The sequence below is a fragment of the Thalia democratica genome, chromosome 7 (genome assembly GCF_965202585.1).
Source record: "Thalia democratica chromosome 7, ktThaDemo2.hap1.1, whole genome shotgun sequence".
In the NCBI taxonomy this organism is placed as follows: Eukaryota; Metazoa; Chordata; class Thaliacea; order Salpida; family Salpidae; genus Thalia; species Thalia democratica.
Genome location: NC_139171.1, coordinates 40,758,708 through 40,786,608, shown reverse-complemented (window position 1 = coordinate 40,786,608; position 27,901 = coordinate 40,758,708). Strand labels below are relative to the sequence as shown.

Genomic DNA, 27,901 nt, shown 5'->3' with positions numbered 1-27,901 from the left:
ACTTTTGTTTTCATGTAGAAACAAAAGTTAACTTTTAGTTTTAAAACTATAACAAATTTAGTGGGATATCACAAAGTATTTTATTTAGATTTGTTTTAGTTCTCATTTTATTTTATGTTCAAAGATGAAAAAAAAGTATATTAGATGTTAAAATAAATAAAAATAATATTTAGTTTAAGGTTTTATGATATTTGTCAAAGTATAATTTAATATTTTCTATAGATTTTAGTGTACTTATCCACTATATTGGTGTTCAGAAATAACAAACTTAAGTTTTAGAATTTTTTAAGTTGCTAGACAATAAATTAGGACTTTTTTAAACTATTTCAAATGTCTTTTATGATATCTTAATTATTAAAATGATCTACTAGAATGCTACTCCTGCATAGAGTTTAATACTGTCCATACAGGGTTGCTACTTTACCTTGAAACCTTGAAAAACCTGGAATTTGTTAATTTTTGAAAAAAAAACATTGAAAAATCTGGAGTTTTAATAATTTTCACATGTTCAGTAGTAAAATTATGATTTGACTCACAAAATCTATCTTACAAATAAAAAAGTTTTGTTGTCATTTTAGAATTATTAAAAAAATAAAAATAACAATAAATAAGCATGTGTCTACCCAATTGTATATTAAAAGTTTTTTGTATTTAAGCAAAAATTACTTAATTATGTAATACTAGCAGAGTTAGTTACACTAGTAAGGTGTAAAGTTTGTAATTAAAATATTTTGATTTTTAACAGAAAATATTTGTTAATAACTAATAAAATGGGTTGTGATGGAGGTACTATACCAAAAAGACATGAACTTTGCAAAACAAAAAAGAAGCCAGAGGAAAAAGACAAGGATTCTGTGCGCAACACAAAATGGACAACTTGCGCTTTAACTTCCCAGCCTTTGAAAGAACCGGTAGTGGCTTGTCAGCTTGGTAGACTGTACAACAAAGATGCTCTTATAGAGTATTTGTTGGATAAGTCTAAAAAGTTATCCAAAATGTCTCACATAAAAGGTTTAAAGAGTGTTTCAACACTTAATTTACATCTATACCCTGCATGGAGTAACAAAGAAAAAAAGGGAGATGCATACATTGATACAAATGTAGCTAAATATATTTGTCCAGTTTCTCAAACTGAAATGAGTGGAAGGTACAAATTTTGTTTTTTGTTAAAGTGCTGTTGTGTTTTAAGCCATAAAGTTATAACTGAGATCAAAAGTCAATTCTGCCCATCTTGTTCTAAGCCTTATGACAAGAAAAATGATGTGATCATTATTAACCCTGACAAAGAAACAGAAAAGGTTCAAGAAGAACAGATGCTGCAGCGAAAACTGGCTAGTAAAAGTAATAAAAAGAAGAAAGATAAAAATTTATTTAGCACATCTTCCAAGTCTGATAGTCAATCTACATTGTCAGTAGCAAATAAGTATTCTCATCTAAAACAGAAGATGTTAAAGCGCAAATCTGAACAAGTTGAAACAAAAGAACATTTACAAACTGAAACTTTTAAATCTCTGTTCACTACTCATTCTTCAGCTAAAAGATCAAAAGATCAAACATGTGTGTGGGAAGTGAAGCAGCTTTCTTAATTTTTATGTGTTTTAGTACTCTTAATTTTATGTACCTGTAGAATAAATTTATTTTAGTTTTAATAGTATGTGACTGATGTTTTAACTGATATAAGAATATTTAATTAGTTGTTAGTAGCAAGCATACTATTAACCTTTATCTGTGGTACTTAAGTTAAAAAAAACTAGTCTATAAGAATAAAAATTTATCAAAATTCTTTAAACGTTAACTCAAATTATCATAGTATATTTCTAGCAATTTTATCTTTAGACAATTTTTAAGTGAAATGTATTTTTCCTCTTCTTAACTATATCTATAACCTACAACTAATGGCAGTTGTTCAATCAAATCAGCAGCTTAATGAAGCACTGAATAAAAATATTGAAGATAGAAATGAAAATGTAAGTTTACAGAACTCTTTTTTACATTTAACAAACGAGCCGTTATATTTTAATCTAGTATTAAATATAATTTAGTTAAAGTACTAAACTATTTTATCTATATCGGATTTATGATGTTTTTTAGTATAGAAATTCATACTGATTTTTGTAGCGCATGAATATTATTGTTAAGTATTAAATGTTAATTAATTTTTGATATTTTGTTTTATAAATGTGTATTTATATTAAGATATAACTAAATACATTTTTAATTATAATAGTAGTATTTGTAAACAATTTAAAATTGAAAAACAAAAGTTTGATTTACTTACAGCTGATATAAACCAATTTTTTGATTTAGTTTTTATTTTATTATAAATATTTTTACTTTACTTACTTTAAATAATTTTTGTCTAATATTTGAAAGAAGTATACTTTATAAATGGTTTAACTCCCAAAATTCCGTCAGTTTAAATTTTCTTTAGAAATTTCATATTATTTTTGTAAAACTATGGTTTCAAAATTTAACAAAGGTTATAAAAACAAACCATGTAAAATGTTTTTTTTAATTAAATAATACTGCTGAATAAAAACTAAGCCTAATTTTTTATATTATTTCTTGAAGAACAAAATAAAAAAAACTTAAAAAGTTTGGTATAAGGCAGGGATCGGCAGCCTTATGTAACTCGCGGGCCGCACTATTTGGAAAAAAACCTTTGAGGGCTGCATTTATTTTAAAAAAAGTTTTAGTAATCAGTAGAAAAACTTTATTTAAGATCAAAAATATGATAAATTAAGAAATTTTAGAGCACTAATAAAGAGTGTTTATTGAATTAAGAGCCTAACTGTAACTTTTTTATACAAAGTCTTTAATTTTTTTTTTAATGTATATTTCTGGCTGAAAAGCAGCTCGTGGGCCGCAGATTTTGACTTTGAGGGCCGCAGTTTGCTGACCCCTGGTCTAAGATCACCTTGGTGTTTTTAGCTTATTTTTTTTACATGTTTATTTTCACATAAACACAATTTAAGACAATTTGAAATTGTTGTTGATGGTGGTGTGGTAAAGTTAGTTATTTATAGTTTAGGCAAATATCTCAACTTTTTTGATGAGGGCCGTAATAAATACTGGTTAAGACGGTATAAAGAAGGTTTTATGGAGGAAATTCTTGATTTTATGTAAGTTTTATTGATTTTTTTTCTAATATCAAGAAGAACCACCATGAAACTTTCTTTAAATTATTATAAATATGCTTAAAGTGTTTATTTAATTATTTCCACGTGTAAAAAAAATCCAGGTTAAACTCTAAGGTTGCATTTTTTAGGTCATTTAAATTTTTCATAGGGGTGGTTTTCAGAAAATCGAATTCTGCCAAGGTGAAAGTTTCTTCAAATCATCTAAAATTTTGCACAGGGTTTTTGTTAATAAATTTTTATTATATTTCATTATTGCCTTTTCAAAGGAAGATAGCCATTTCATTATTTGTACTTTCATAAACCTGTAAAAAAATTTTAAAACCTGGAAATTAAAAAAAAAACCTTTGGCAACCCTGACAGTAGCTAATAGTTATTTGATTTTAATTTTGTTTATTTATATATGCAAAATAAAATTATTTTTTTGCAAAGATGCACTCTGTATAAAAAAACACTAAACTATAGTAATGAAATATTTTTAAATTGAAATAATTTAAACTATAAAATATAATTCTGATTTTGTAAAATGCAGAGTATAGTGTTTTCAATGAAAAATGTTATTACATTAAATTTTGTAATAGTTATATGTATAACCTTTAAAGTTTGCTGATACTTTTTTGTTTATGTTTAGTTTTATAACAATTTTAGTCAATAAAAAAGCTTAAAAGTTCTAAACATTGTAAAAGTTTATTCTACTTACATTTTCAAGGATTTTTCTTTGATTTACAACTACATTCAACGATTTGAAGCTTTTAATGGTTACAAAGAACAAGACTTAAAGCAAGTATGCGCAACTATAAGACAAAAAAATTTCAAAACAGAACAAACTGTATACAGGTATAAATTAATAAACGACAGTTTTAGTTTTCACCTTATTACAAAATGTTTTAAACCTTTTTGTTATACAAAAAGCTTTATTTTTTGTTGTAAAACAAGTTTATAACTTATATACTTTAGTTAAGGCAAATAACTATATAACTTATATACTAAAATCTTTTTTTTTATTAATATGATTTATACATCTAATTTAAACTAAAATTTGCTAGTACTAAGTGTTTGAATAAAGTAATTAAATAAACTTGTAGTATTGTCATCAAAATAAGTTTTCAAACCTATAATATAATAAACCATGCTACTTTTAGAGGTGAAGATCTATGTACATGTTGGTATATTGTTCAATCTGGATGTATTTTTTTGAACAGCCATATATTTTTACCTCGCCAAAGGTATGTTTATGAAAACTACTGAACTAAAGATTAAATTTAGCGCAATAAAAAAAAAACTAACTTTACTTGTATGTTGTAAGAAAATCTAAAACATATGTTTCTAAATACAAATATAAGAAGTTTTATATTAGGTTATGTCAGTTTTATAATCAGTCCCAAGTCAATATTTATTACCATAAAACACACATCACGCAATTTCATTACTGTATTAGTAACTATAAAGTATAGAAACTTAGCTTTAGGTTTCTAGTAACGTGCTGTATAAAAATTGATATTTTATATAATTTGTTAGGTTCTTGAGCTTTTGTAAAATTTGTTCCAGGTTTTTATATTTGGTGCATGAAAGTTTAAATTTTGAAAATTTTAATTTCGACAATTAAAAAAAAAAATACTGCTTATAGTAATTTTAAGTTATTTCTAGTTTTCTGTTTTTGTAGAAATTTTCAAAGATTTTTTACCATTATTTTCTTTTAATTTTAACCTACATGAGCTTTTTCTTTAAATATTGACTAGTTTTTGTTATGTGGCCCCTTTGAAATTTTTATAAAAATCCGAAATGTCAGATTTTGATTAGTCATGTATCCTTAATATTACAGTAAACGGTCATCAAAAATAAAAAAATTCTTAGTCTCATACTGAAGACAAAAGAAATAAGTTTAAAATTATTTATCCAAGTTTTATTTTAAAACTTTTAATTACCTATAGAAGTTAATCTTTCTAATTACCTAGTCCTTTAATTTTATTAAATCTTATTACACAAAAATAGAAAATACCCTTGAGTTTTCAAACAAAGAAAGTCATTATTACGTCACAATAGCAGGAAATATTCTGCTGTTCATTGCTTTGATTATGCTCAAATACTTTTGATGAGGTTTTAGTACAAGCTAACAATTTGATGTATGGTATATTTTTAAAGCTTTATACCTTGCTTTAACTTTTAGTTCAATAACTTAAATTTGAAAATGTTTTGAAATTTTGATTGTTACAAGTTTATAATCTCTTATAAAAACTGTTGTTTTAAATAAAAAAAATCTAGTTTAATCAAAAGCTTATTTTTAGATAATTTGTATTTTTAAATACGTTAGATTTCTGCTATTTAACAACTTAGAAAAACTTGGCCTAAAGCTATAGTTTTAAACCATATATTTCATTTAAACAAAAAAAAAATTAAACATAGCAGTCATTAATTACTTTGCATTTTAATAGTATTTCAACATTAATATGTGTTAATGTAAATTTTTAATTTTAACACCTTTAAAAAAATTATACTTACAATTATTAAAAACTAAAAAAAGTTTGAAGATTAGTATTGCCAAAAGCATATTTTCAAGAAAAACTAGGTTTAAACAAAATATGATTTTAAAATTTCATGATTTTAAAACAAAAATTAATAAATATATAAATTTGACAGACAGAACAGTTTTATAAAACTTTAAGCATCAGAGCTTAAATTTTTTTTAAATTAAAACCTTAACCAACTAGACTACTTTCATAAAAAATAAGATTTAAATGAATAAATTTAAAAAAATCTCTAGTTTAATTTTATTGCATTAGTAATTAACTATTTGAAAAGTATAATTTACTATGTTAATTTTTAAGTTAAGTAACAAAAGTAGGTATAATTATTTTCTTTGTTTTGGTTTTTAGCATTTATTTTAAAATGAATTTTATACTTCCAATATATTAAAATAAGCAAGCATATATATGAATATATCAGTTTGTCATAAGAAATACAAATAACTAAATTTTCACAGCTTTGGAAAGCAAATTCCGGGTAGCCACCGAAGAGGCTCAGAATGTGTTGCTTTAGAAGACTCTGTTTTACTTTTAGTAAGCAAAAAAATTTTGCTGATTCAATTTTTTCTACAGAATATTGCTTGTTATATTAATTGCTTGCATATAATTTTGTATAATACATTAGTACATTTAATATAAGTTTTACAAATTTAGCAGTGATTAAAAAAAGATTTACAATTTTATTTAAAACCAAAAAAAACAGATAGACTACCCGCCAAACAACAGATTAGTATCCCCCAGGCAAGTTAATGTAAAAGTTACGTCACAACACAATCGAATGACATCATCATCCAAACATGATTCATTAAACAGTGCAAGAAGCGCTTCGACTTTAGACTCTGTCACTGAAAACTCATCAAACGAAGTAAAACAAATAAAAATATTTTAAATAAATATCTCAACACACTATTTACTTGAAAATATATTTATTTCCATTAAAAAAATAAATAATCTGTAATTTTGACTGAATTGAATTTTTTGTTAGTCATCCCCCGTGCATGACCAATCAGCTGACAAAAAACAAGCAATCGTTAATCAGAGTCACACAAACCTTCAAGCCAATCAAAGCATGTCTAGAAGCCAGTCGAGTATTTCTAAAACAACGGTTAGCTATTTTAAATTTAAATTAAATAAATTAAAAATACTTAATTATTTTACTGTAATAAAATGTCTTTGCCTTTAGAAATCAGTAAAGTTTTAAGCAGTAGCATGTCCAGTATTTTTTGTTAGCTTTTAGTAACAAAAAGTAATTTGGTTAATAATATTCTTTTTAGTTTTGAAACTCCTGAAATTTTTATTCAGAGATTAACTTAATTTTCTACAGTATGTAAACATTAAAAACATTCTTTCTTGTACTTTCAAATTGCAACATTCAGGAGGACGGCGACGAGTTGAGTTTGGATCCGGACGACGAAGGCGACTCCATCTCGCTGAGAAGCGAACCGATGATGAAGGACGTCGTCATCGAAGTTGTTAAGAAGCAACTCGGCGACCGCAACAACGATGATCTGAGTGGGTTTCACATAACTGACAATTAAGTTTTGGTTTCAAGAAGCAATTTAAGTTGCAATGATTCGCAGTTTTACTTTGCAAATATTTCAATGAATTTGAGTCTTATTTGTTTATGGTAATATATTTTTATCATTTTTTTAAATTTAGTCGACTTCGATTGTAAGTTAAATGAGCTAATTAGTAATTAAAAGTTTTATTAAGTATTCTATTTTGAATTTTAGTTTTTGATTGAACTAAAAATTGTTGAAACAGATATATTGATGGAATTTACAAGAAGTTTGGAAGCTTTTAAAAATATGACAGAGCCAATAAGAAGGTCACTTTGCAAAGTTCTTGTGTTTGCTTGGGTCGAGTCTGCTGGAACAGTTGTATTAAAAGATCAAGAACTGGTTTGTGTATTTTTTACTTAGTTTTAATATGTTTAATTTAGTTAAACTAAATAACATTTGAATTTCGAATGTTATATATATATTTTTTAAATATGCATGTTTAAAAAGTGAAAACTTTTTGTGTGTTTAGTTTTGATTAATATAGTATTTTGTGATAATATCCATCTTTAAAAGTTGTAAAAATGGTCCTATGTTCAATGCGTTTAAAATTATTTGTTTTAAATATAAAGTAAAATGCTATATTAAACCAGTATTTTAATTAAGAATAGTTTTTAAAAGTTCTTATAATTGAAATGCTTTTACATTTTGGTGAAAAAAAAAATTCTATATAAAATACTTCAACTTTTAAACACTATTTCATTGTACAAAATATAATTGAAAATAAATAGTTTTGCGTTATCATAATTCAATATATACATAAAAGAAATAATTTTTATAAGTAAGCATAATATTAGATTATAATGTTTTTTATTAAATGTAAAAACTTTTGAAGACTCAACCACATCTGTAACTTTTACAAAAAATAAACAAATAAGCATTTTTTTGTTTCGTTTTAAAGTTTCTACTGATTTGAAACTTTATAGAAAAAGTTTTGGATTCAAACATAATTGAACATTTTACAAAAATATTTTTTTTAGTTTTTGATATGAATATTTTTACAAAAACTGATTTATTTTTTTTATCTTTTTATAATTTAATTTTTTGTTAGTAAATTAATTAGTAGAAATATAGACTGTCGAATTCTACATAAAATTAATTGCATGATTTAAAATTTAAAGTCTTAATATTTCTACACCTTTTCTATATTAAACTTTTTTTTTCATTCTCATAATTTGCCATGTTTATTTATAATTACCATTTGCATGTTATATTTTTTACTTGCAGGACAATAAAGTGACTGATAGAAGAAATAGCTTGACACCTTGTATTGTACGTAATCTACTTTTTGTTTTTACTTTTTGATTTAATTATAAAATTATGTAAGTTTTCTTACCAAGTATTTTTTAATAGTGAAATTATATACAATTTAACCACCATGAGTTTTTATTTCTTAATCACTTAGACAAATATAAGTTATTGTTTTATCAATGCATGTTTGTAATTTAACAATGTTGTGTGATCATAATATTTTTTTCTTGTAAAACACAATACTTTGACCTTCAATGTTTTTGTTTAAATAAAATGCATTTTTAAATTTACTTTTAAAGCTTAGAATTTTTAATTAATCTAATAAAAAAGCACATAGTCATGGTACGTAGTCGCAAAGTCAATTAAATTTTTCCTTGATAGATGTGTAGCACAAATATTGTAACTAAAAATTTTAACATTTAAAAATTCTAAATTTATACTTGAAGTGTTTTAAAAATACTTTAGTAATTAAACAAATGTTTCCTACAAAAAATAACTTAAAACTATACAGCTTGTCTGAGTTTAAGAATCTAAGTTTTTGTTTTCTTTTTCTAAGCGAATTAATAAAATATTCAGCTGGACTCTTGGTCGGTCATCATCAACGGCCAGGTGCAGGTGAAAGAAGGACCCGCGGACGGCGACGGTCCCATCCGCATCCTCGACGTCGGTCATTCTTTTGGTGTTTCCCCAACAATGGACCAGCAAAAGCATTCAGGGGTGATGACTACAGTTACCGACGACTGTCAGGTGAATATTTACAACTTTGTATTTGTGTTCGAGAACCTTGATTTTTACAAGTTGATTTTATTTTATAGAGTTTTATCTGAGCTATCAGACATTTTTAACCGCTTGAAAAAATTCAAAGTAATTTTTGAGATATGAGCGATCAAAGTCGGTGACCTCAATAGGTTCCTAATGATAGGCGCAAACTAAAAACGCGAAAAAAGACCACTTCACTAAAATCTATCTCCTCCTTTATATTTAAGCAATTTTCTTCAAATTTTCACCGAAAGTCTATTATTAAATTTAAAAAAGATTGAATGCAGGAATTTTTTTAATTTTAAACAAAAAAAAAATTTTTTTAATAATAAAAACAAATTATGCAGTAATCTTCCTTTATTCTACCAACATATGTTTTGTGTGTTAACAAATCAAAACACTTTAACTGGGTTCTGTAAAAATAACAGAACCCAGTTTATATTCCAGTGAAGTTACTTCACTAGGATCTTTTGTTAGCAAACAATTAAACCTATATTTTGAACAGTTAAAAAAAATACCTATTTTTTCTATCTAAAATTTTAATTTCTATATTTTTTAAAATTGCAACAATCAAAGTCTTTTAAACTATAAAAGGAACGTTTCCCGAAAGTATGAGGTCTCTAGCTCAAAAAATGAAGGAGAATATATATTTTTAGTGATTTTTAAAATTCCGAGAAAATTTTTCCCGAAAAATTAGCGGTTCATACGTTTGTGTCAGAAACTTTTTATAGAAGTTGCAATATCGAAAAAGTTAAATAAGATTTTTTTTTTTCTATAAAAACTGGCTTGTAGTTTGTTATTTAAGCTTTCATATAAGATCCAATTAGTTTAAAAAAAAACTGTCGGACCCCCTATGCCCTTAAACTTAACTTAAAGTAGATGTAGTTGAATTAAACATTTTTTTAATAATATAGCGAGCACAAAATTAAGTTTTCAGTTTGTCATCGCTTTGCTTAATAAAGTTTCTTAAATCTATGATATGAGCTAATCGAACTATTTTCTAATAATATGTTTCAGTTACTAATTTTCTAACTGAATTTTTTTTAATTCACGTTGGCCACTAAACCTTGAATCCTGGATAAACCTGGATTTGACAATTTAGGCTAAAAACTTGGAAAAACTTGAAATTTGAGAAGTTTTGAAAAAACTTGGAAAACCTTGAATTTTGAATAAAAATCACTAAAAAACGTGGAATTTTAAACAATTTTTACATAATAAGTAGTTGAATTTTGATTTGACACAAAAAATCAATCATACTAATATTTTTTTTCTCATCATCAAATTTAAAAAACATATTTAAAGTAGCTATACAGTATCTTTTCAATGTTGTTGTACTATTTATACATTTTTTTACCTTAAACTTAACTTTAAACTAAAAATAGACTCTAAAACTTGTACTTTTAAAAACCTGGAAGAAATTTAGAAAACCTGTAAGAAATTTCTCAAAAACTATTTGGCCACCCTGTTAGTTAGAAAAAAAGTTCAGAGCATCGGTCTGTAAACTGCGGCCCGCGATGTGTTTTTCAACTAAAAATATACTAAAAAATATATTGTAAATGCTTATAACTAGGCTTTAATAAAATAACTATGAAGTACTACACTAGTGCTTTGTCATTACATAATTTATTACCTTTTTGGTTTGAATTGTTTTTTCTATTGGTAGCTACAACTATTTTAAACAACTGCCGCCAGCAAGCAATACTTTTTAAGAAAATTGATCCGTTATACCTTATACAAAGAATGGCGACGCCTTGTTTCCAGCATCATATAATATAAACATAATATTAGGATTACATTATTGTAGGATGTGTATGAGTTGTTCTTTTTACGATATAATTATCACATCTAGAAAACAATTTCACTTCGAACAGTTTCTGATAGTCGCCCAGCAGGAATACTTCGAAGTGTTGAACGAAGGCAAGGAGAAGCAGAAGCAGGTGTTCAACGACGACGGCAAGCTGGTGGTGGTGAAGGAATGGAGACAGCCGCAGCAGGGAAATCAGGGAGCCAACATCCTAATTCGAGTTCGTTCTTTGATTACGATATGGTTTTGATACTGTTTAAATTTAAATTTTTTTTGTAGTTTTCTGAATTATATGTAGTACTACTATAACTTGAAATAAAGCAAATGGTGCAAAAACACATGTTTTAGTTTTTAAAGTAAATAGATATATCCCTTAACAAATTATATTAGTTGTTAATAAGAATGAATTCCTTCAACAGAATATTATACAAGGTATTTACTTAGTACAGTGTTTGGGAAGAAAGTAATAAAAAACTGTTTTTTAAGTTTATTCACATAAAAACTTAAATGTAAAACTTAACCTAAAGCTAATAAGTTTAATACTAACAATTCTTTAAATTTTTAATACTTTTAATGTTTTTAAATTTGAAAGTATAGTTCTAAATAACTTTTGATAAAAAAAAAATTCTAACTAATTTTTAACTTTACTGTCTCTAAGAGTTATTAATTTCAAAAAAGTATATTAATATTGTAGTAAAACTTGTTGAAATGCAAAAAAACATTTTAGGTACGTTTTGTTTTTAATGTAAGTTATTTTGTACAGGCAACGCCAGAGCAACTGATGTTGCATTTATTAGAAGATCAGACACAGGACGAAACATACGCCGAAGACTACTTGCTCACATATAGGGCATTCGATAATTCGGCTGAAAAAATATTCATGAAGCTTCTCGAGTCTCTTGACAACCAACAACGCAGGGGAAAGGTTTAATCTAACTAAACATATGATATTTATACATATGATATTTTAAACATATGATATTAATTCAAACATATTGACAGTGATTTTTTTTTGATGGTTCTAACCATTTTTATTTTTGTTTAAACATATGATAGTGCTTTGTTTAGCAAGCCTCTTAGTATTTTTAATTGTATAAATTTTGGCCAAACAAAACTTTAAAAAAAAAAGTATAAATAGTGTAACTTTGTATTCATGGTAAAAAAAAGATAATTTACATGATTTATATAAAACTTTTCTATATTTATTTGTTTAAAAATGGTAAATACAGTACTTATTATAAAAACATGATTTCTATTGTTAAAATATGTTAAAATTTTTAAAGTAAATAAAATAACAATGGACTTGTTCCTTTTAAACTTTTGTGATATTTTTTTATTACAATACCAGTCATCTAAGCTATATTTAAATAATAATAGTACGTATATCTGAAAGTTTTTGTTCAAACATTTAAAGTTAAGTGTTAAAGTTGGTACAATTTTTGTTTATACTATTTTTTAGTATTTAATTTCTTATTTAAAATCAAATATTTTTGCTCTAAATGATAAAATTTTAACTTGTTTAAAATAAATAACTAATCAAAAGATTCGCATGAAAAAAACTCTACGAAATTTATTTAGCACATTAAAAGTTTAAAATACTTTCGAGATAACTTGTCCTCAGTAAAAATAACTTTTGAAGTGTTTTTGTTGCTTATAATATTGCCTTTTTCAACCAATATTAATGTTTTTGAAAATAATTTTAGTGGTATACTTTTCTAATATACAATTACTAATATATGACGTACCTGATAGTAGTATTATACTTAAAATATTTTATTAAAGTAGTTTGAAATTGTTTTTATTTGTATGCAGTTATGTTTTTTCATGTTTGTATAATTATTTATCATCAAATACAACAAGTTAAATAATTTTTTTAAATGCAACCTATGTTTGCTAAATTAGTTCTAATTTACTGCTGTAAAAAAACAAACTCATTTATTTATCCCAATATATTACGATTCAAAATATTTTAAATGTTTTTTTCTTACTGTTAGTTATTTTATGAGATTATTTTGATTACATAATTTGGGTAATATGTGAGTTTGAATCACCAGCGCTTTTAAAAGCTTACATATGAATTTGAAGTAGCTAATTTTCTACCTGAGTTTAAGTAAAGTATAATTGTGCTCAGTTTAATTTATGTTGTGCACTTAGTATGTGTTGAAACTGTTTTATATTAAAAAACTGTTTAAATATTTAAGGAATTTACTTAAGTATGTGCTCAACGGAGAGTTATAGTTTAATTGAATGACTTTAGAATTATAAGAAATTTAAAGTATTTTTTTAAAGTAGTTATTAATTTTTTTGTGTAAGAAGTATTTCTAAGGAGCTTAATTATAAATCAAATAAAAATTTTGTGTGAGCTGAAAAAAATTCTAGATTTTTTTTGAAAATTTTAAACTATATAGGCATTTGTTAGTACGTAATTACAAGTATATGTTTACATTAGTTTATGAAATAAATAAATCATTATGTTGTTTTTTTACATTAAATTTATAATTAATTAAACTTTAAGATTAATTCTATTGAAACATATTTTTAAACATTGAAAATAACTTCATACAATCAATGTTTTTACAACAGCTTGTTACTCACTGTCATGAAATAAAACAAACGTGTTTTTTAATGCAGAAAATACTAATAGTTTTGCCACTGTTTTTGATACATATAATTTATACAATTGTTCGCATTCAGGTCGTTAGACTGGTGCTTTTGTGGGTGAACAATCACTTCAGTGATTTTGAGAATGACTGGAAGTTGATGGCGTTGCTGGAGAAATTCGATGAAAAGCTCAAAAATTCCCACCAGCCTTCAACCGGTGAAGTGAAGTTGCTGAAAATTGCCTGCAACGCTAAAGCTAAAAAGCGATGTGTGCACATTGTAAGTTGATAAAATTTGTATATTAAATATGTTTTTGAGTGTTTTGGTTAAGCACTGTAGTTGAAAGAATCTTTTTTAGAACATGCATTTTAGTCAATACCAAAAAAAAAACAATGTTTTTTATTATTTTAAAGCTTTTTTTTTACTAGAAAGTAAGCTTTATAGTTTTATGCTTGCTTATGAATCACCATAATTTATTTACGCAATGGGTAAATGAGAGTAATACTTTTTCACACCAAGTTTTGTACAGCTAAGTGTCTACTAGGCCAGCAACTTTAATTTAATAACACCTTTATTTTGCTTTAAACTGTTCAAAATAGCGTTTTAGTTTTTGAAAAACCATGCTTCCGGTAAATTCTGTTTTATTCGTGACGTAGTTTAGCAAATAGTGTTAAATTGCTGCTGAGCGCTACCTTTTAAGTAGGTTATAGTGGACTTAATGCTGTGAATATGTTGCGGTTGTATAAGTCTAGCTAGTTATTTATAATATGCTTACTTATATGGTGAACTTTAAGGTTAATTTTTTCATTCATTTAAATTATTGTATACGTAATGCATAATAGTTATAAAGTACATACTTCATAACTTTTAAAATCACTTTTTATTGAACGTAATGATATAGTTTTTTTAAAATCTATTTTTACTTTATTGCAAATAAAAAAGTTTAGCTAATCTTTTTCAATGATGATTACCCAATATCCTTAGACTTATTTTTGTACTGTTTTACTTTAATTTACTTTTCAAAGTTAACTTATTTAATTAAAGTATAAGTTTATATATTCTCGATAGTTAATTTATTTATCGTTTACAATTAGTGACAATAACTTTAATAAACCATTTCTTAAATTGTTTTAAAAATTGTACTCCACGTGACCAAAACTTATTTGAAACAGAAAAGGGGGTCAAACGAAGACGAGTTGGGGTTTGAGTTGTGGGGAGGGGCAGCGTACTCGTGCCCCGTTTACATATCAACCGTGCACACTGGTTCCAATGCCGAAAAATTGGGCGTCAAAAGAGGTTTTTTATGTTGTATAAACGGTGTCTAGTAATTAATTATTTATGAGTTATTGAGTATGTTCTCGAAATCGTATGAATTTTAAAATAATTTATGTGCTTTAAACCACATGTTGCGTTGTGCTATTATACGATTAAGACTTTATAACTATGTATAAAGAAAACAAAAAAGTTGTTATTTTTCTCGATTTCTGAACAAAAATACATCTTATTGTATTATAAAGAACTTTGAATAGTTGTTTTAAATGTTTATTATTACTTTATTGACATTATTTAAGTATCAAGTAGCATTATCTTTAATGTTTACTATTATCCAGTTTACTAGTAGTATTTTTAAGCTTGATAATAGGAACATGTTTTTATATTTGTAGTTGTTTTTATTACTATTGTTATTACTTTAATAGGTGATCAAGTTATTGAAGTGAATGGACAGAACGTTGAAAAACTTGTCCTTGATAAAGCGCACACCCTTATCAAAAAGAACACTGAACTTCGATTGCTTCTAAAAACATCTCTTTTTTGTTAGTTTAATTTTTTGATATGCTATTTTATTTTAATTTACTAATGTATATAAATTTTTTTGAATTTTAAAGTGTTATAATTACTCCTGTAAAATTTCTTGAAATTGATTTAGTGTGAATCATTTGTTCTCGTGTATATTTTTAAAAAGTGCTTTTGACTTTCTTTTATAAAAACTTGTGTCTAGTTTTTGTAGTAATAAATCTAAAATTATAATGTGATGATGTTTTTTTTCAGGTTTCAAAGAGATGATTGAAAATTCAGGGCCAGCCCGGAAGGACAAGTCAAGTATGCGGCATTCCGGACCTTTCAGTTCCACTGGAAGGGGACTAAAAAGCAAACACAGAGCTCCTAGCATGACCACGCTTCACGATAACGTTTTTATAGATAAAGTCTCTAATAAAGGTTAGATAAATTTAATTTTTTGATTTAAGGAGATTTTATTTTATTTTTGAGAAGGTAACAAATCATCAATATGTTACTACTTGAAAGCAAAATTTAATAAATACCACCAAAATTGTCCGTAAATTAAAACTTAATTCATAAAGTATTTGTGTTGAATTTGTATTAAACGTGTCAAATCAGTTGCAATCAGCTACAAAACCCAGCAGTTACGACTCAAATTAAAACAATTCCTACTGTAGGTGCATTAGCTCGCACCAAAAAAGCCAAAAAGTTCATGCAAAAGCTCAACGTGCTGCCGAGCATGATCCCCTTCATCAAGTGAGTATATGCAGCCGTAGTAACCCAAAGCTAAAAATGTCTTTTCACGTGCACATTGTAGCAGTGTAGTAACAGCAGAGAGTGTTTTAATTGGACGAAATTTTATCATGCTAATTAGTCGTTGTATCGTAATAAACATGCCTCACGCAACATCATGTTTGCCTGATAATTCAAAGTGTCGCGTAATTTTCGGTTAATTACAATGTGATGTGTTGAAATGTGTAAACAAACAGCTTTTATTATTAGTAACCGTGCTTCATTTGTGTCTATTAATAGCGTACTACTTGGAATGTTACCTGTTTTGTTTATGAATAAGTTATTTACAAATTTTAATAAATTAATAAAAGTTTAATTCAATTATTTATGTTTAAATTCTATCAACACGGTTATAAAGGAGGTACGCTTGGAAGAATAAAACTTCACATTCCTAAGCGGTTACCCTTATTTAGTAGGAAAACTTCAATGGGCTTCTTAGATTACGTTAGAAAACAGTAAGTGGAAAAGTGTGATCATTTTTAGTTCTTTTTAGTTTATAGGGCAAATCAAGTTTTTTTATTAATTTTGATTGTGATTTAACTATCCTGGAATAACGTTTTAGCTCTGTTGACTTCTTTTCCTTTTGATATTTTGATCAGTTTTTTTTTCAAAATTATATTTTTGAATTAGTTCTTTTAATTTTGTACTATAACTTAATGAACTACATATACTTTGATAAAATTTGTTCTAATATTGTTTATATTTTATGTTTATTTCGCTATAAGCTTAAGATACCAGTTTGTTTATTATTTATATATTTTTTGTTTTTGTCATGTATTTTTTATCATTTTATATTATTACTTTTTCAATAATTTTATTAGTAATCCAAGTTTAGCTTTTTAAGTTGTGTATTCTAGTATATTTTATACATCTAAACATTTTAATACATGCTTTTTATCAGAAGTTTTACCTACGTTTATTTTATAAGATTAGTGTTCTGAAGTTGTTAGAAATTATAGGTGGGATTTTTGAACACTATAGTAAATTTAAACTTCTAGAAACAAATTGTGGCGTAGATGTTTTCAATCATTGCTACTTTTTTTTTTTCTCTAATTACTTTAGTTTTTTTCTTTGAATTTCAAATGATTTTGAAAAGTTTGCTTTTGAATTAATTGCATTGTTTTCGTTTGCATGACTTTATCTAAATTCTTTTCTTAAATTAACATTTTTCTATTACATTTGAGTAAAATGAAACGGTTAATGAAGACATTTTTTTTTAGAAATATCTAAACTTTTTGCATATTTTTTCATAAATATCGCTCATAGTGGTATTTACGAAATAAAAGTGTATGTTTGCAACGTACATTATTTCCGCTTGAGTAGAATAATTAGCATGCACTCAATTGTTTGCTTCTATATGTAGGAGCATGCCACATTGCATTCTTTGTTTTTAAAAAAGTATGTTTTTGTATAAAAAAAAGTTTAAGTTACTTTGTTTTTAATAAAATTTCTGCTAAAAATTATTTGTGGCGTAATAATAACGTCATGCAGCGGTCAAGACCCCCACGCCACCGACGACTCGATCTTGTCATCGGCTCACACCACCCCCGTGCACAAGTCCGCCACCCTCGACCCGATCAGGCGCCGCGGTAACCACGGCAACATATCGTCGTCCAACCCCAACCTCGCCGGCGGCAACAACCGGGATGTAGAAGACGACCAAGGTAGTTTGTGAGGATGGATGTTTCAGTTGTTGCTAGTAAAATGTTTTAGTTGCAATGTTTGTAAAACTAAGTATTTTTTGAAATCAGTTTTTCCCAAGGTTCGCAGTAGTTTACATGGAGAAATAATTGTGTTGACTTATGTAAAATGTTAGAATGGGTTTGTAATATAATTTAGTATTTTTTTATTTTTGTGACTTTTCTTGAATAAGTTTAGCATTTATATCATTCGGAGCAATTAAATTGAAATAAAAGTTTTTGGAAAATAATTACATGAATAGTACCTCATGTACACAGAATTTTTCATTCAATGATATGCTGTTCACAATTTTTTTTATTTTTGGAAACAACTGATACAAAATATATTTTTGTAATCTAATAGAAATGTTGTATAATTATATAAAGTATTTACGTTATAAATTGTTTTTTTTTTTTTTTGACTTATTGTTGAAATCTGATTGATAAATCTGTTTGTTCATTTTAATATAATTTCTGATTGCTTTTTTATCTGATATATTTCTTTAATTTACTTGGCTTATAGTTTTTATTTATTTATGTTGCTCTTTCTGTTATTTTCGTTTAAATTTACTTTGTTTTAAAATTAATTCAAATATTCACTTCAGTTGAAGCAAAAATTTTTTAAAGCTTAGAGTTTTGCAAAACATTACAAAATTATAGTGTTGTATATTATTTTTAGGTTAACAGTGTTCTTAACACTAATATACAGCAATAAATTGATGAAGAAGTAAAAAAAAATATTTTGTAACCTTATTAGAAAATTCTTGTATAGGACATTTTTCATTTATAAAAAACGTACAAAAGAAGTCTAAAACTATAAATACTAAAACGTACCTATTAGTAAACCGAGTTTAGAACTTTGAAAGAACTGGTTTTAATTTGTATTTATAAATTTAAATAATGTAACATACTTTCAAATTTTTGGTCATAACAGCTTTTATTTAATAGTTTATAAAGGTTTCTCTGTTGTTTAACTCTAATGTTATATTCTAATGATATTTTAAATTTTTTAGATGTAAGTAAGATATATATTATATAAAAGCTTCTCTTCCCTCAAATTTTTAAACTAAATTACTCATTTATTAAAACTACTTCTTACCTTTTAGTACTAAGATGGTTGAGCCTTGAGGTTTAAATATTTTAAGTATTGTATGTTGCTTTAACATTGTATATATGTATTATATTTTCAAATGATTTATAGAAACTTTTTTTTCAGTTTTTATATTCTAAATTAATTATGGTCAACGTATGGCCCACCAAGCAAACGTGTTTTTAGCTTAGTAAACAACTTGTGCAAAATAAACAATTTGATATTTTTTATAATAAACATTTTGGAATGTGCTCTCGATTTAACTTTTAGTACACGGTATTGCTTATAAAAAGATTATTTCATAATAATTGCTTTTAAATAGTAAAATTTTACAAATTGTGCAGCTGCAAAGAATTCACATAAGTTTAGCCCGTAAAATATTTTTTTGGTTAATCTTTCCCACTGACTTAAAATATTTTCTATCTTAAGTTTAATTAGAACTTTAAAATTATTAAAAATAAATATCCAAAATCTAAGCAAGTTTACATTTTATAACTACATTAATCGCATAATAGGAAATGGTCGTATTAAAGTAAACACATTCATACTTTAGTGTACATTTTTAGCTAACTATTAGTTGGAGTATGCCGCATTAAAACTTGATAAGAACCTCTTACTTAAATAGTGTAGTTATAGTTTCCACTATTTTACCGGTTAGTTAATTGCTACATTCCTAAAAAAATAAAATTCTTTGTTTAAGTTATAAATAGTAGATCAAATAAAATAAACACAAGGGCGCCTGTTTGTAAATAAACTTTCATATTAAATTTCACAGAAGCCGCTCCCGAGGATGTAATCAAAGTGTACAGAAGCGACCAGTCGAGCCGCTACATCTTCATCAACAAGAACACGACGGCGGGCGAAGCGGTCGTGCAGGCGTGCAGGGAGTTCGCCATACAGCACGAAGTTCACGCCTACTCGCTGTACAAGGTGTCCGTGCAAGGCGGCCAGTTCATCAAGCAGTCCAAGCTGCCCGACATGTGGGTCAACCTGGCCGATTTACCCCTTGGCGCCAGGTAACAATAAATAAAAACTGATCATATAGTATGCAATAACATTTTACAAACTTTCCCTGTTGTTAGCATTTTGTTTGAACAAATAGGTTGTTAGGTCAAACACTCTGGTTTCGAAAAATATAAAATTTATTTTAATCATGTTGTACTAGTTTCAAGTTAAAAATTTTCAGTTAAAATCAAATCAACTCCACTTACTAAAAACTATAAATAAAGAATACGTAATGCAGTTTAATATAGGCTTTTGTTTTAATTTGAAGTTGATTACAGTAAACAAAGCATGCACGTGCATTATCCATTGTAGTCTTATTAAGCATATCTTACAGTTAACACGTGTATACTCCACAAACATATCTTACTAAGTTTTTATTTAACGGAATATTTTACTAACACTTAGTTATGTACTATGCAAGGTATAATCGCAACTTAAACTTTGATATAACTAAAAGTTTATATTAAATCATGTATTAATAAATCACTACTAATACTTTGCTTCATAAAATTTAGGTATTACTTGAAAAATCAGTCGTCTAGCGAAGTTTTGTTACCTGATGATAACATTGGTGATTTACTAAAAGAAGAAAACTTTGGTTTTCTTGACTTGAAATCTTTTGAGGTTAGTGTATAAAGCAATTAAAGTTTATAAAATAGATTAATGATAAAATATATCAGTATTTTACCTGTTTAATTTTTTATAACTATTTGAAAGTGTTTTTATTCCTATAAAACTATATGGCGTAAATAATAACTAGTGGTACTTTTTAGGTCGCATTGTATTTATCCAAAACTGATTACAAGATATTTAAGGACACTGAAGCAACTCATTACGTGAACGATTTGTTTGATTTAGATGCTGAAAAAAAACCATTGATGAAATTTGAAGGTTTTTACATCATTTTTACTTTTAGATACTTAGTTATTTCTTACACGTAGTAGTTTAGTTACTTCTTAGAATTAAACAGTTTTTAATTTTCAGAATGATTAAAAATAAAAAAGTTTTATTAAAATCAATTACAAAAGCATTTAGGTTAGTTAGTATAGTTTATTATAAAATAATTTTTTAACTTAAAGTTTTAAGCACGGCAATAAGCTGACACATAAAATAAGCTGACACTGATCTCATGATATTGCGTCAAACAAACCTGCCTTTTTAGGAAAATTTATTTAGGCATTACCGATAATAATGCAATAATTCGTGTAGTGACTTTACTTTACGGTTCTTGTCTACCATTAGTGTTTTTATACATAGTTTTTTAGTATAGTTTTTTGAAATTAAGTTATGTAAGTGTTAATTTATCATTATTGTCGTTTTTAAAGTGTTAGTACAATTTTTTTCTAAAAATGTAAACTACTCGAAATTACATTCTGTCTTTAATTTCTTAAAGCAAAATGTTTCTTACACTTTTTTTTATTAAACGCGGCTCGTTATTAAAGCGGGTGAAAACTATCAATCACTTGGCTATTTACAGCCATTGTTTCCGGAAGTCACGTTACCATAACGTCATAATAAAAAAATTATGAAAAGCTCAGATTCTTTTAAGGATAAGTTCATAGAGTACATATTGATAATGGGTTGTGGGAAAAACACTTCTTTAAAATATGAAATTGTACAAAATTAACAAATAAGCTTAATTCATACTTATAATACTTTGTTAGTTGGATCGTTAAGTATCAAGCATAATAAACTTATATAGAAATAGTAAATTAAATGCATATTTTACAGTTCTTGCAGTTTTTACTTTTAAAAGTATGTCAAATAATGTTTAAACTATAAATTTTGCAATCTGTAAGATGAAAAAAGTGATTTAAATTAATAGAAGTCAATTGTATTACAGCATTAGTAAATGATGAGCAGTTTTGGGTGGTGACAATGTTATGTAATGAGGAAAGCTACATTCAACGTGCTAAGATAATAAAACATTTCATTGCAATAGCACATCATTGTAAAACTCTTAAAAATCTAAATTCTACATTTGCTATTGCCAGGTTATTAGTTTATTTTATAACATCTTATTTGTAGAACCGATTTATATACGAAATAAAATAAGTTTTATGTGAATAACTATATTAAAAAATATTTTCATGTAGTCAATTAATATATTTGAATAATTACTATATTTACTACAAAAATTGGAAAAGTAAATAATCATAAATGAATATTCTTCAAGTAAAAATTATTTTTTTAAAGAAGTTGAGATTTAGTGTTTTTTACCAAATAATAATTACAAATAAGTGATGAAATATTTAACATAACTAATAAGATTTAAAGCTAAATTTGAAAAAGCTTACTTAATTGTAAAATAATAAGCTAGTTATTTTTTATTATCGATTTATAACTTTAACGATTATTTCTATTGCTCTAATACAATGCGTTCAGCTTTTTTAAAGTTATCAAATATTAAATATATGATGTTTTAGCGGGCTCATGTACCGAGCAGTGTCGCGAATGAAGCAGAGTTGGGAGAAGTTGTCGCAGAAGACGCAGCGAAACTTCAAAGAACTCGAGGCGCTGATGGATCCGTCGAGGAACATGAGCAAGTACCGCACGTTGCTTGCCGAGTGCATGCACAATCCGCCTCTCATCCCCTACATTCCCATCATGAAGAAGGACCTCACCTTCTTGCATCTTGGTTAGTTTGCATTCATATTATATAAAGATTTTTTCAATATTTTATCCTAAACAAATTGAAGTTTTATACAAGTGTTTGTTAATATTTTACTAGTATAACTTTCTAGCTATCATCAGGGTTGCCAAAAAACCTGGAACTTGACAATTTAGGCTAAAAAACTTGGAAAAAACTTTTTTAGAAATTTTAACATGTTAAGTAGTAAAAGTTCGATTTGACTTAAAAATTTATCATATAGACAAATAAAATTGTCATCATCAAAAAAATGTTTATAAAAAAACACATTTAAAGTAGCTTTACAGTATCTTTTCAATGTTTTTATACTATTTAACACAGTTTCTTGCCTTAAACTTAACTTTAAACTAAAAATAGACCCAAAATTGTGGACTTTTAAAAACCTGGAGAAAATTTTCCAAAAACATTTGGCAACGCTGTATCATCTACAAATTTCCGATAAAAGTAGTTAAAAGTTAATTTAAAAATATATTACGTTGTTTGTAAAAGAAAATTAAAAGGTTATGAAAATAATTAAACTTAAAAGTTAAATAACCAAACAATGAAATATATTTTTATTTGTCAGTAGTTGTTTTGTATGACAAATTAAACCACTTTTATTTTATTTGCTGCGATGAAAAATATGTTTTAGATTAATAGCTTTATATATATTACAGATTTTGTATAAATATTTTATATAATTCATAAATTTTAAGTTTTTTTTTTCGTGATAAAAGAATAACTGCCAATTAACATTATATTACTCATATCACTGATTAATACTTCTTTAAATAGTAATGAATTACGAATGCCTATAACCTGTGACATTAATCATTTTCAAGTTTAAGCATATTATTTTAAATCATACTATAACCGCTTTATAAGTTTAATTCTATTTTTTTCAATACTTACTTATTTGTCGATAGGTTTTGTAATTGCTGGTGTATTTGTAAAATATTTGATTTTAAAATTTACTTAATTTTATATCTATTTAGTTTAACCATTGTAGCTAGTTGTTATTTCAACTGATTGTGCTTAAATTTGTCAAAAAATATTTTATAACATTCTCATTTTAAGACTGAAACTACAAAATTATTAAAAATGAATATTTACTTGCAAATATGGTTTAATACTTCTATTTGACAAATCTAGTAATTCAATTGTTTCCAATTATTTTCATTTTTACAGCCGACCTAAAAACACCATAATAAAGTGGGCGAGCTTGACATTACTCTATTTTATTCTTTTCAAAATAAAAGTTGAAAAGTTTTAAGTTATTTAGTAGAGCCGTACTCACAGCATTGTAAAAAACAGAGAATAACGTTTGTCTTGAAGTTTTACAGATATCAATAATGTTCTTCCTACATACCTATTTTTTGTAAACTGTTATCATCATCTTTCAAAACAAAGTTTATGCGTTATCGCTTAGAAGTTGTGTTTTTTCAACGTGATAACCGAAAGTTTATTTGTATGCGACCTCTGACTAATAGGTAAAATAAAAAAAGATCCTTGTAAAGCAGTCCAAACAAATGCAAAAATTATAAGTTATGTAATTTCCAAAACATTTTAAGTCGACAAAATATGTATTTATCTTTTTAATTGACTACACGTAATTTGACAGTAATTATACGAGTTTATATAAAGTTACCGGAGGTATAATTAAAAAGAAACAAATATCATTTATTTTCTTTATTGTTTATATGTATATGTTATTTGTTATCATAACTTAATTTCTTCTCGGTAAAAAGAAATTTTTACTACTATGTGTTGATTTTAGTATAAAAATTAGTTGCTTGTTTTTGAAGCATCGTTTATGATTTGAAAGTTATTTCTTACGGCGAAAAAATACTAACTATTTTTTAATTGTGCAGGAAATGATACGAAAATAGAAGGTCTGATAAACTTCGAAAAGATGCGAATGATCGCCAGTGAAGTCAGAAAAGTTTGCAGGCAGTGCGCTCCCGAAGTTAGCCAGATACTACCCAGTGCTGCGCAGTTAGTTACAAATCTAATAAGAAAATAACTAGAAAATATTTCTGCCGATATTAACTTTGATTACTTCTAGCTTGTTTGTACTTTTTATTCAAAACCCAGCTCTAACCTAGATACTTTTAACAAAAACTTTAACTGCTTACATTAACTAAAACTAGATTAAGTATTTTATTTGTTCAGTTTTCAATAAAGTTTTTCTACTAGTATGAAATTAAATTTAAAAAGTATTGCTCATAAAGTTGCTTCGATGTTTTTATGTAAAAGTCATATAATTAATGAACTTTACCGCAAGATCAACAACAACAGCATCCGAGACATCCTACGACCGGTTTCGTCCTAATTAGGACTCATCATGATGAACCTGATGAGTCCTAATTAGTACGAAACCGGTCGTAGGATGTCTCGGATGCTGTTGTTGTTGATCTTGCGGTAAAGTTTATTAATTATTATTGATGGCGCGAAACATCTCAACTCTGTTGATGATGGCCGTAATAACTACTTTATAAAAGTCAGTGAGACAGTTGATTTTTTTTAAGCAGTTGAATTAAACACTTCAGAATCATTTAAATAATGCAAAATTTTTAAACAATAACATATTGTACTGGTAAGGTGTAGATTGTCGTGGCAACACCGACTTTACAGGGCCAGCCAGCTGCAGGGCGGTTCGGGCGGGAAGGACAGCAGCTCGGCGTACCAGACGCTGAGCAGGAGGGTGAGGAGGTCGAGCTTCCAGAACGCGAGGAGGATGTACGAGGATCAGATCAACCAGCGGAAGGTGCGGCAGTTCATGAAGAAGATCACTGTCATCATGGACGAGGATAAATTAGACGAACTCAGCAAGCTGGCCGAACCCAACACACGTTCGTCATATTTTTTAACTCGTGTTATTTTTTTTAATGTTTTTTTTTCAATATTTGGGTTTAGTCGTATACACAATTATAGAATTGCTTTACTGTTATTTCGAAATAAAAAAGTTATTATGCAAAAAACAGCTCTTGGTTCTTCACAAGCAAAGCGTAAGGCCGGATCAGACTCGCCATCCAGAATGTCCAAATCGTCATTATCAAGCTCAAGGTCGACAATAACCAGCATTGACACGAGCAAACCGGAGAAAAAGCCAGAACAGACCCACATCCAGCATATTAACGCGGTGACGCTGCACCCCACAAGAAAAAAAGTACCTATAACTTCACTGCCGAAATTCGGTTAGTAATTCTAAAAATGTGTTATACTTATTAAACACTTAAAATTTAAAAGTCAGTAAATAATTTAAAACGCCTTTTTTATGTGCTAGTTAATTAAATATAAAACATGTTCCAGGTGCAACATCACCGCGAGCATTGCGTAAGATGATGGCTTTGTCTGTTGAGGGCAGTAGAGAGGGAAACAAAAAGTCCCGTCACAGCAACTCTGTCGGTCCAAGCTCCCCGCAATTGTCCTCTTCAAGCGGAAGTTTGTCGGGAAAACGAGCTTCTTCAACTGTAAATAGTCTTCTAATAGTTGCAATATTTAAAAGAATGTGTTATACTTTATTAAACAAAAGCATCGCAACTCTATTTATTGAGTTTTTTAAAACTTTTTGATAGGAATTATTTTTCTTGTGTCTCTTTTTAGTTGATTTTATAGTTAAAAGCATATACAGGGTTGCCAAAAAATTTGGAAACCTGGAAAAACCTGGAATTTTAAACAACTTTTACATGTAAAGTACAAAAGATTTGATTTGACATAAAAAATCTACCAAATAAAAAAAATGTCATAATTAAGTTTTTTTATTAAAAAACACATTTGAAGTAGCATTACAGTATCTTTTAATGTGTACTTTTAAAAACCTGAAGGAAGTTTTGAAAACATGGAAAAAATTTGCCAAGAACTTTTCTCAACTCTGTATACATAAGAAAAAACTATCGAAACATTATTTAATCTATATGTTTTAACTTTATGTTGTAACTAAAAAATAACGTTACAGAAGGAACGTGGTAGTGTCAACAACAACTCAAATGTCGCAATGGACAACAAAAACAATTCCAATCGTCACAGTTTACCTCCTAACATGATGCCATATAATGATAAGACATATCACCATTCATCCAATGAAAACATAACATCATCTGCAAGATCGAGTATTTCTTCTGGTTTGTGAAACATTTATCTAGCTTAAATTTTCAATTGTTTACTGAAAACTGGCAACTCTTATTAAATCTCTTTTAGTTTTTTATAGGCAGCTTGTAACAGTGTGTTACTCTCTCAGGATAAGTATCATTTTCATGAATTTAAGTCAACATTCTCACGAAAATAATGTTTTATCTTATTTACTGATATTCTTAATTATTTTTTACTTATAAAACTTTTTACTTTTTTAAGTAGTTCAAAAATTATGAAGTAGTTAAAAAATTATGGTTGTATCTTTGTAAAGTTTGTATACATAAATTCATAGCTCAAAGATTTTTAAAGCTTTAATAGAAGTTTTAATTTATCTGACAAACATATGTTAAGACAATTTTGCTATTAAATAAAAATCACAAACAAAAATTGATTACTAATTAATTTGCAGTTACATATCCTTAAAAACTTGTGTATCATAAAAACTATCCCAAAAAATCAGTTTGTCAAAAATTACTTAATGTCACCCAAATTTTTTCTAAACACATTAAAGTTTTCTAGCTGTTTTGCTTCTATAGTCACATACTATCAGTAGTTTACTTTCTTAAATAGTATTTGTTAAATGGATTTTTATAAATAGGTAGAAACAAATGTTTAGGTAGTTTTAAAGACTAATCATACACTTAAAGTTTTTTTTTTTCTTACGGAGTGGCAGCCTTGTTAAAATACTTATGTATTATAAAGATTATAAATATGGTTATTATTTTTAATTATAACTTAGTAGTATTAAGTAATCAAATTTAGTAATTTTAATAAAGAATGACTTGAATATTTTTTTTTAATTCACTTATTTTATGACAAGAATTATACATTTTAACAGGAATGTCATCTACAAATTCTTCATCTTGTAACAATGTCGTAATGCTAGCTAATTCTAAAAGCTTGTCGTTAGGTGGTAGTAGCAACTCGTTGCCAACCAACTCGTCTTCAGATAGAAAGTCTCAATATCATCACCCTCCAAGAGGTTATCACCACCATAGAAATACTTTTAACGAAGCCAGCAGGCCTATCATTGGTTCGTTTAAATTTAAATGTTTTTGTTTTTTAGTTTTTAACTGTTTTATCTAGTAATAATACTTGCTCAAATAAACTTGTAGTGTTTGCTGAAAAAAAGATAGTTATCTAATAGTAAGATTAATATT

General features: G+C 26.8%; 2 protein-coding genes across 6 annotated transcripts in view; both read left to right on the top strand.

Annotated features, from left to right (window-relative positions):
* Nucleotides 1-749: 749 nt before the first annotated feature.
* Nucleotides 750-1,604, top strand: LOC145841065 (replication termination factor 2-like). The gene has a single exon (XM_082948431.1). The coding sequence runs from the start codon at nucleotides 771-773 to the stop codon at nucleotides 1,584-1,586; it is 816 nt and encodes a 271-aa protein (XP_082804557.1). The 5' UTR covers nucleotides 750-770; the 3' UTR covers nucleotides 1,587-1,604.
* Nucleotides 1,605-1,833: 229 nt separating this feature from the next.
* Nucleotides 1,834-27,901, top strand: part of LOC145841064 (rap guanine nucleotide exchange factor 2-like) — a 32,722-nt gene continuing 6,654 nt past the window's right edge. Inside the window, exons 1-29 of one of the 5 annotated variants that reach the window (XM_082948425.1) lie at nucleotides 1,834-1,967; nucleotides 3,847-3,974; nucleotides 4,280-4,363; nucleotides 6,118-6,193; nucleotides 6,363-6,524; nucleotides 6,645-6,764; nucleotides 7,036-7,171; nucleotides 7,424-7,560; nucleotides 8,446-8,490; nucleotides 9,046-9,216; nucleotides 11,100-11,252; nucleotides 11,796-11,957; nucleotides 13,727-13,912; nucleotides 14,806-14,929; nucleotides 15,331-15,447; nucleotides 15,683-15,850; nucleotides 16,563-16,659; nucleotides 17,696-17,868; nucleotides 19,749-19,989; nucleotides 20,494-20,602; nucleotides 20,752-20,869; nucleotides 21,822-21,972; nucleotides 22,405-22,616; nucleotides 24,479-24,602; nucleotides 25,242-25,459; nucleotides 25,592-25,804; nucleotides 25,920-26,080; nucleotides 26,566-26,731; nucleotides 27,580-27,774. In XM_082948425.1, the coding sequence (XP_082804551.1) occupies nucleotides 1,896-1,967; nucleotides 3,847-3,974; nucleotides 4,280-4,363; nucleotides 6,118-6,193; nucleotides 6,363-6,524; nucleotides 6,645-6,764; nucleotides 7,036-7,171; nucleotides 7,424-7,560; nucleotides 8,446-8,490; nucleotides 9,046-9,216; nucleotides 11,100-11,252; nucleotides 11,796-11,957; nucleotides 13,727-13,912; nucleotides 14,806-14,929; nucleotides 15,331-15,447; nucleotides 15,683-15,850; nucleotides 16,563-16,659; nucleotides 17,696-17,868; nucleotides 19,749-19,989; nucleotides 20,494-20,602; nucleotides 20,752-20,869; nucleotides 21,822-21,972; nucleotides 22,405-22,616; nucleotides 24,479-24,602; nucleotides 25,242-25,459; nucleotides 25,592-25,804; nucleotides 25,920-26,080; nucleotides 26,566-26,731; nucleotides 27,580-27,774 (4,219 nt within the window). In that variant the 5' untranslated portion in view covers nucleotides 1,834-1,895. Of the gene's footprint in view, nucleotides 1,968-3,846; nucleotides 3,975-4,279; nucleotides 4,364-6,117; nucleotides 6,194-6,362; nucleotides 6,525-6,644; nucleotides 6,765-7,035; nucleotides 7,172-7,423; nucleotides 7,561-8,445; nucleotides 8,491-9,045; nucleotides 9,217-11,099; nucleotides 11,253-11,795; nucleotides 11,958-13,726; nucleotides 13,913-14,805; nucleotides 14,930-15,330; nucleotides 15,448-15,682; nucleotides 15,851-16,089; nucleotides 16,169-16,562; nucleotides 16,660-17,695; nucleotides 17,869-19,748; nucleotides 19,990-20,493; nucleotides 20,603-20,751; nucleotides 20,870-21,821; nucleotides 21,973-22,404; nucleotides 22,617-24,478; nucleotides 24,603-25,241; nucleotides 25,460-25,591; nucleotides 25,805-25,919; nucleotides 26,081-26,565; nucleotides 26,732-27,579; nucleotides 27,775-27,901 lie in introns of all 5 variants that reach the window. The other 4 variants (XM_082948426.1, XM_082948427.1, XM_082948430.1 and 1 more) reach the window with 4 other exon arrangements.

Excerpts from the sequence above, each read along its gene's own strand:
- LOC145841065 (XM_082948431.1), top strand. The coding sequence starts at position 771 with ATGGGTTGTGATGGAGGTACTATACCAAAAAGACATGAACTTTGCAAA.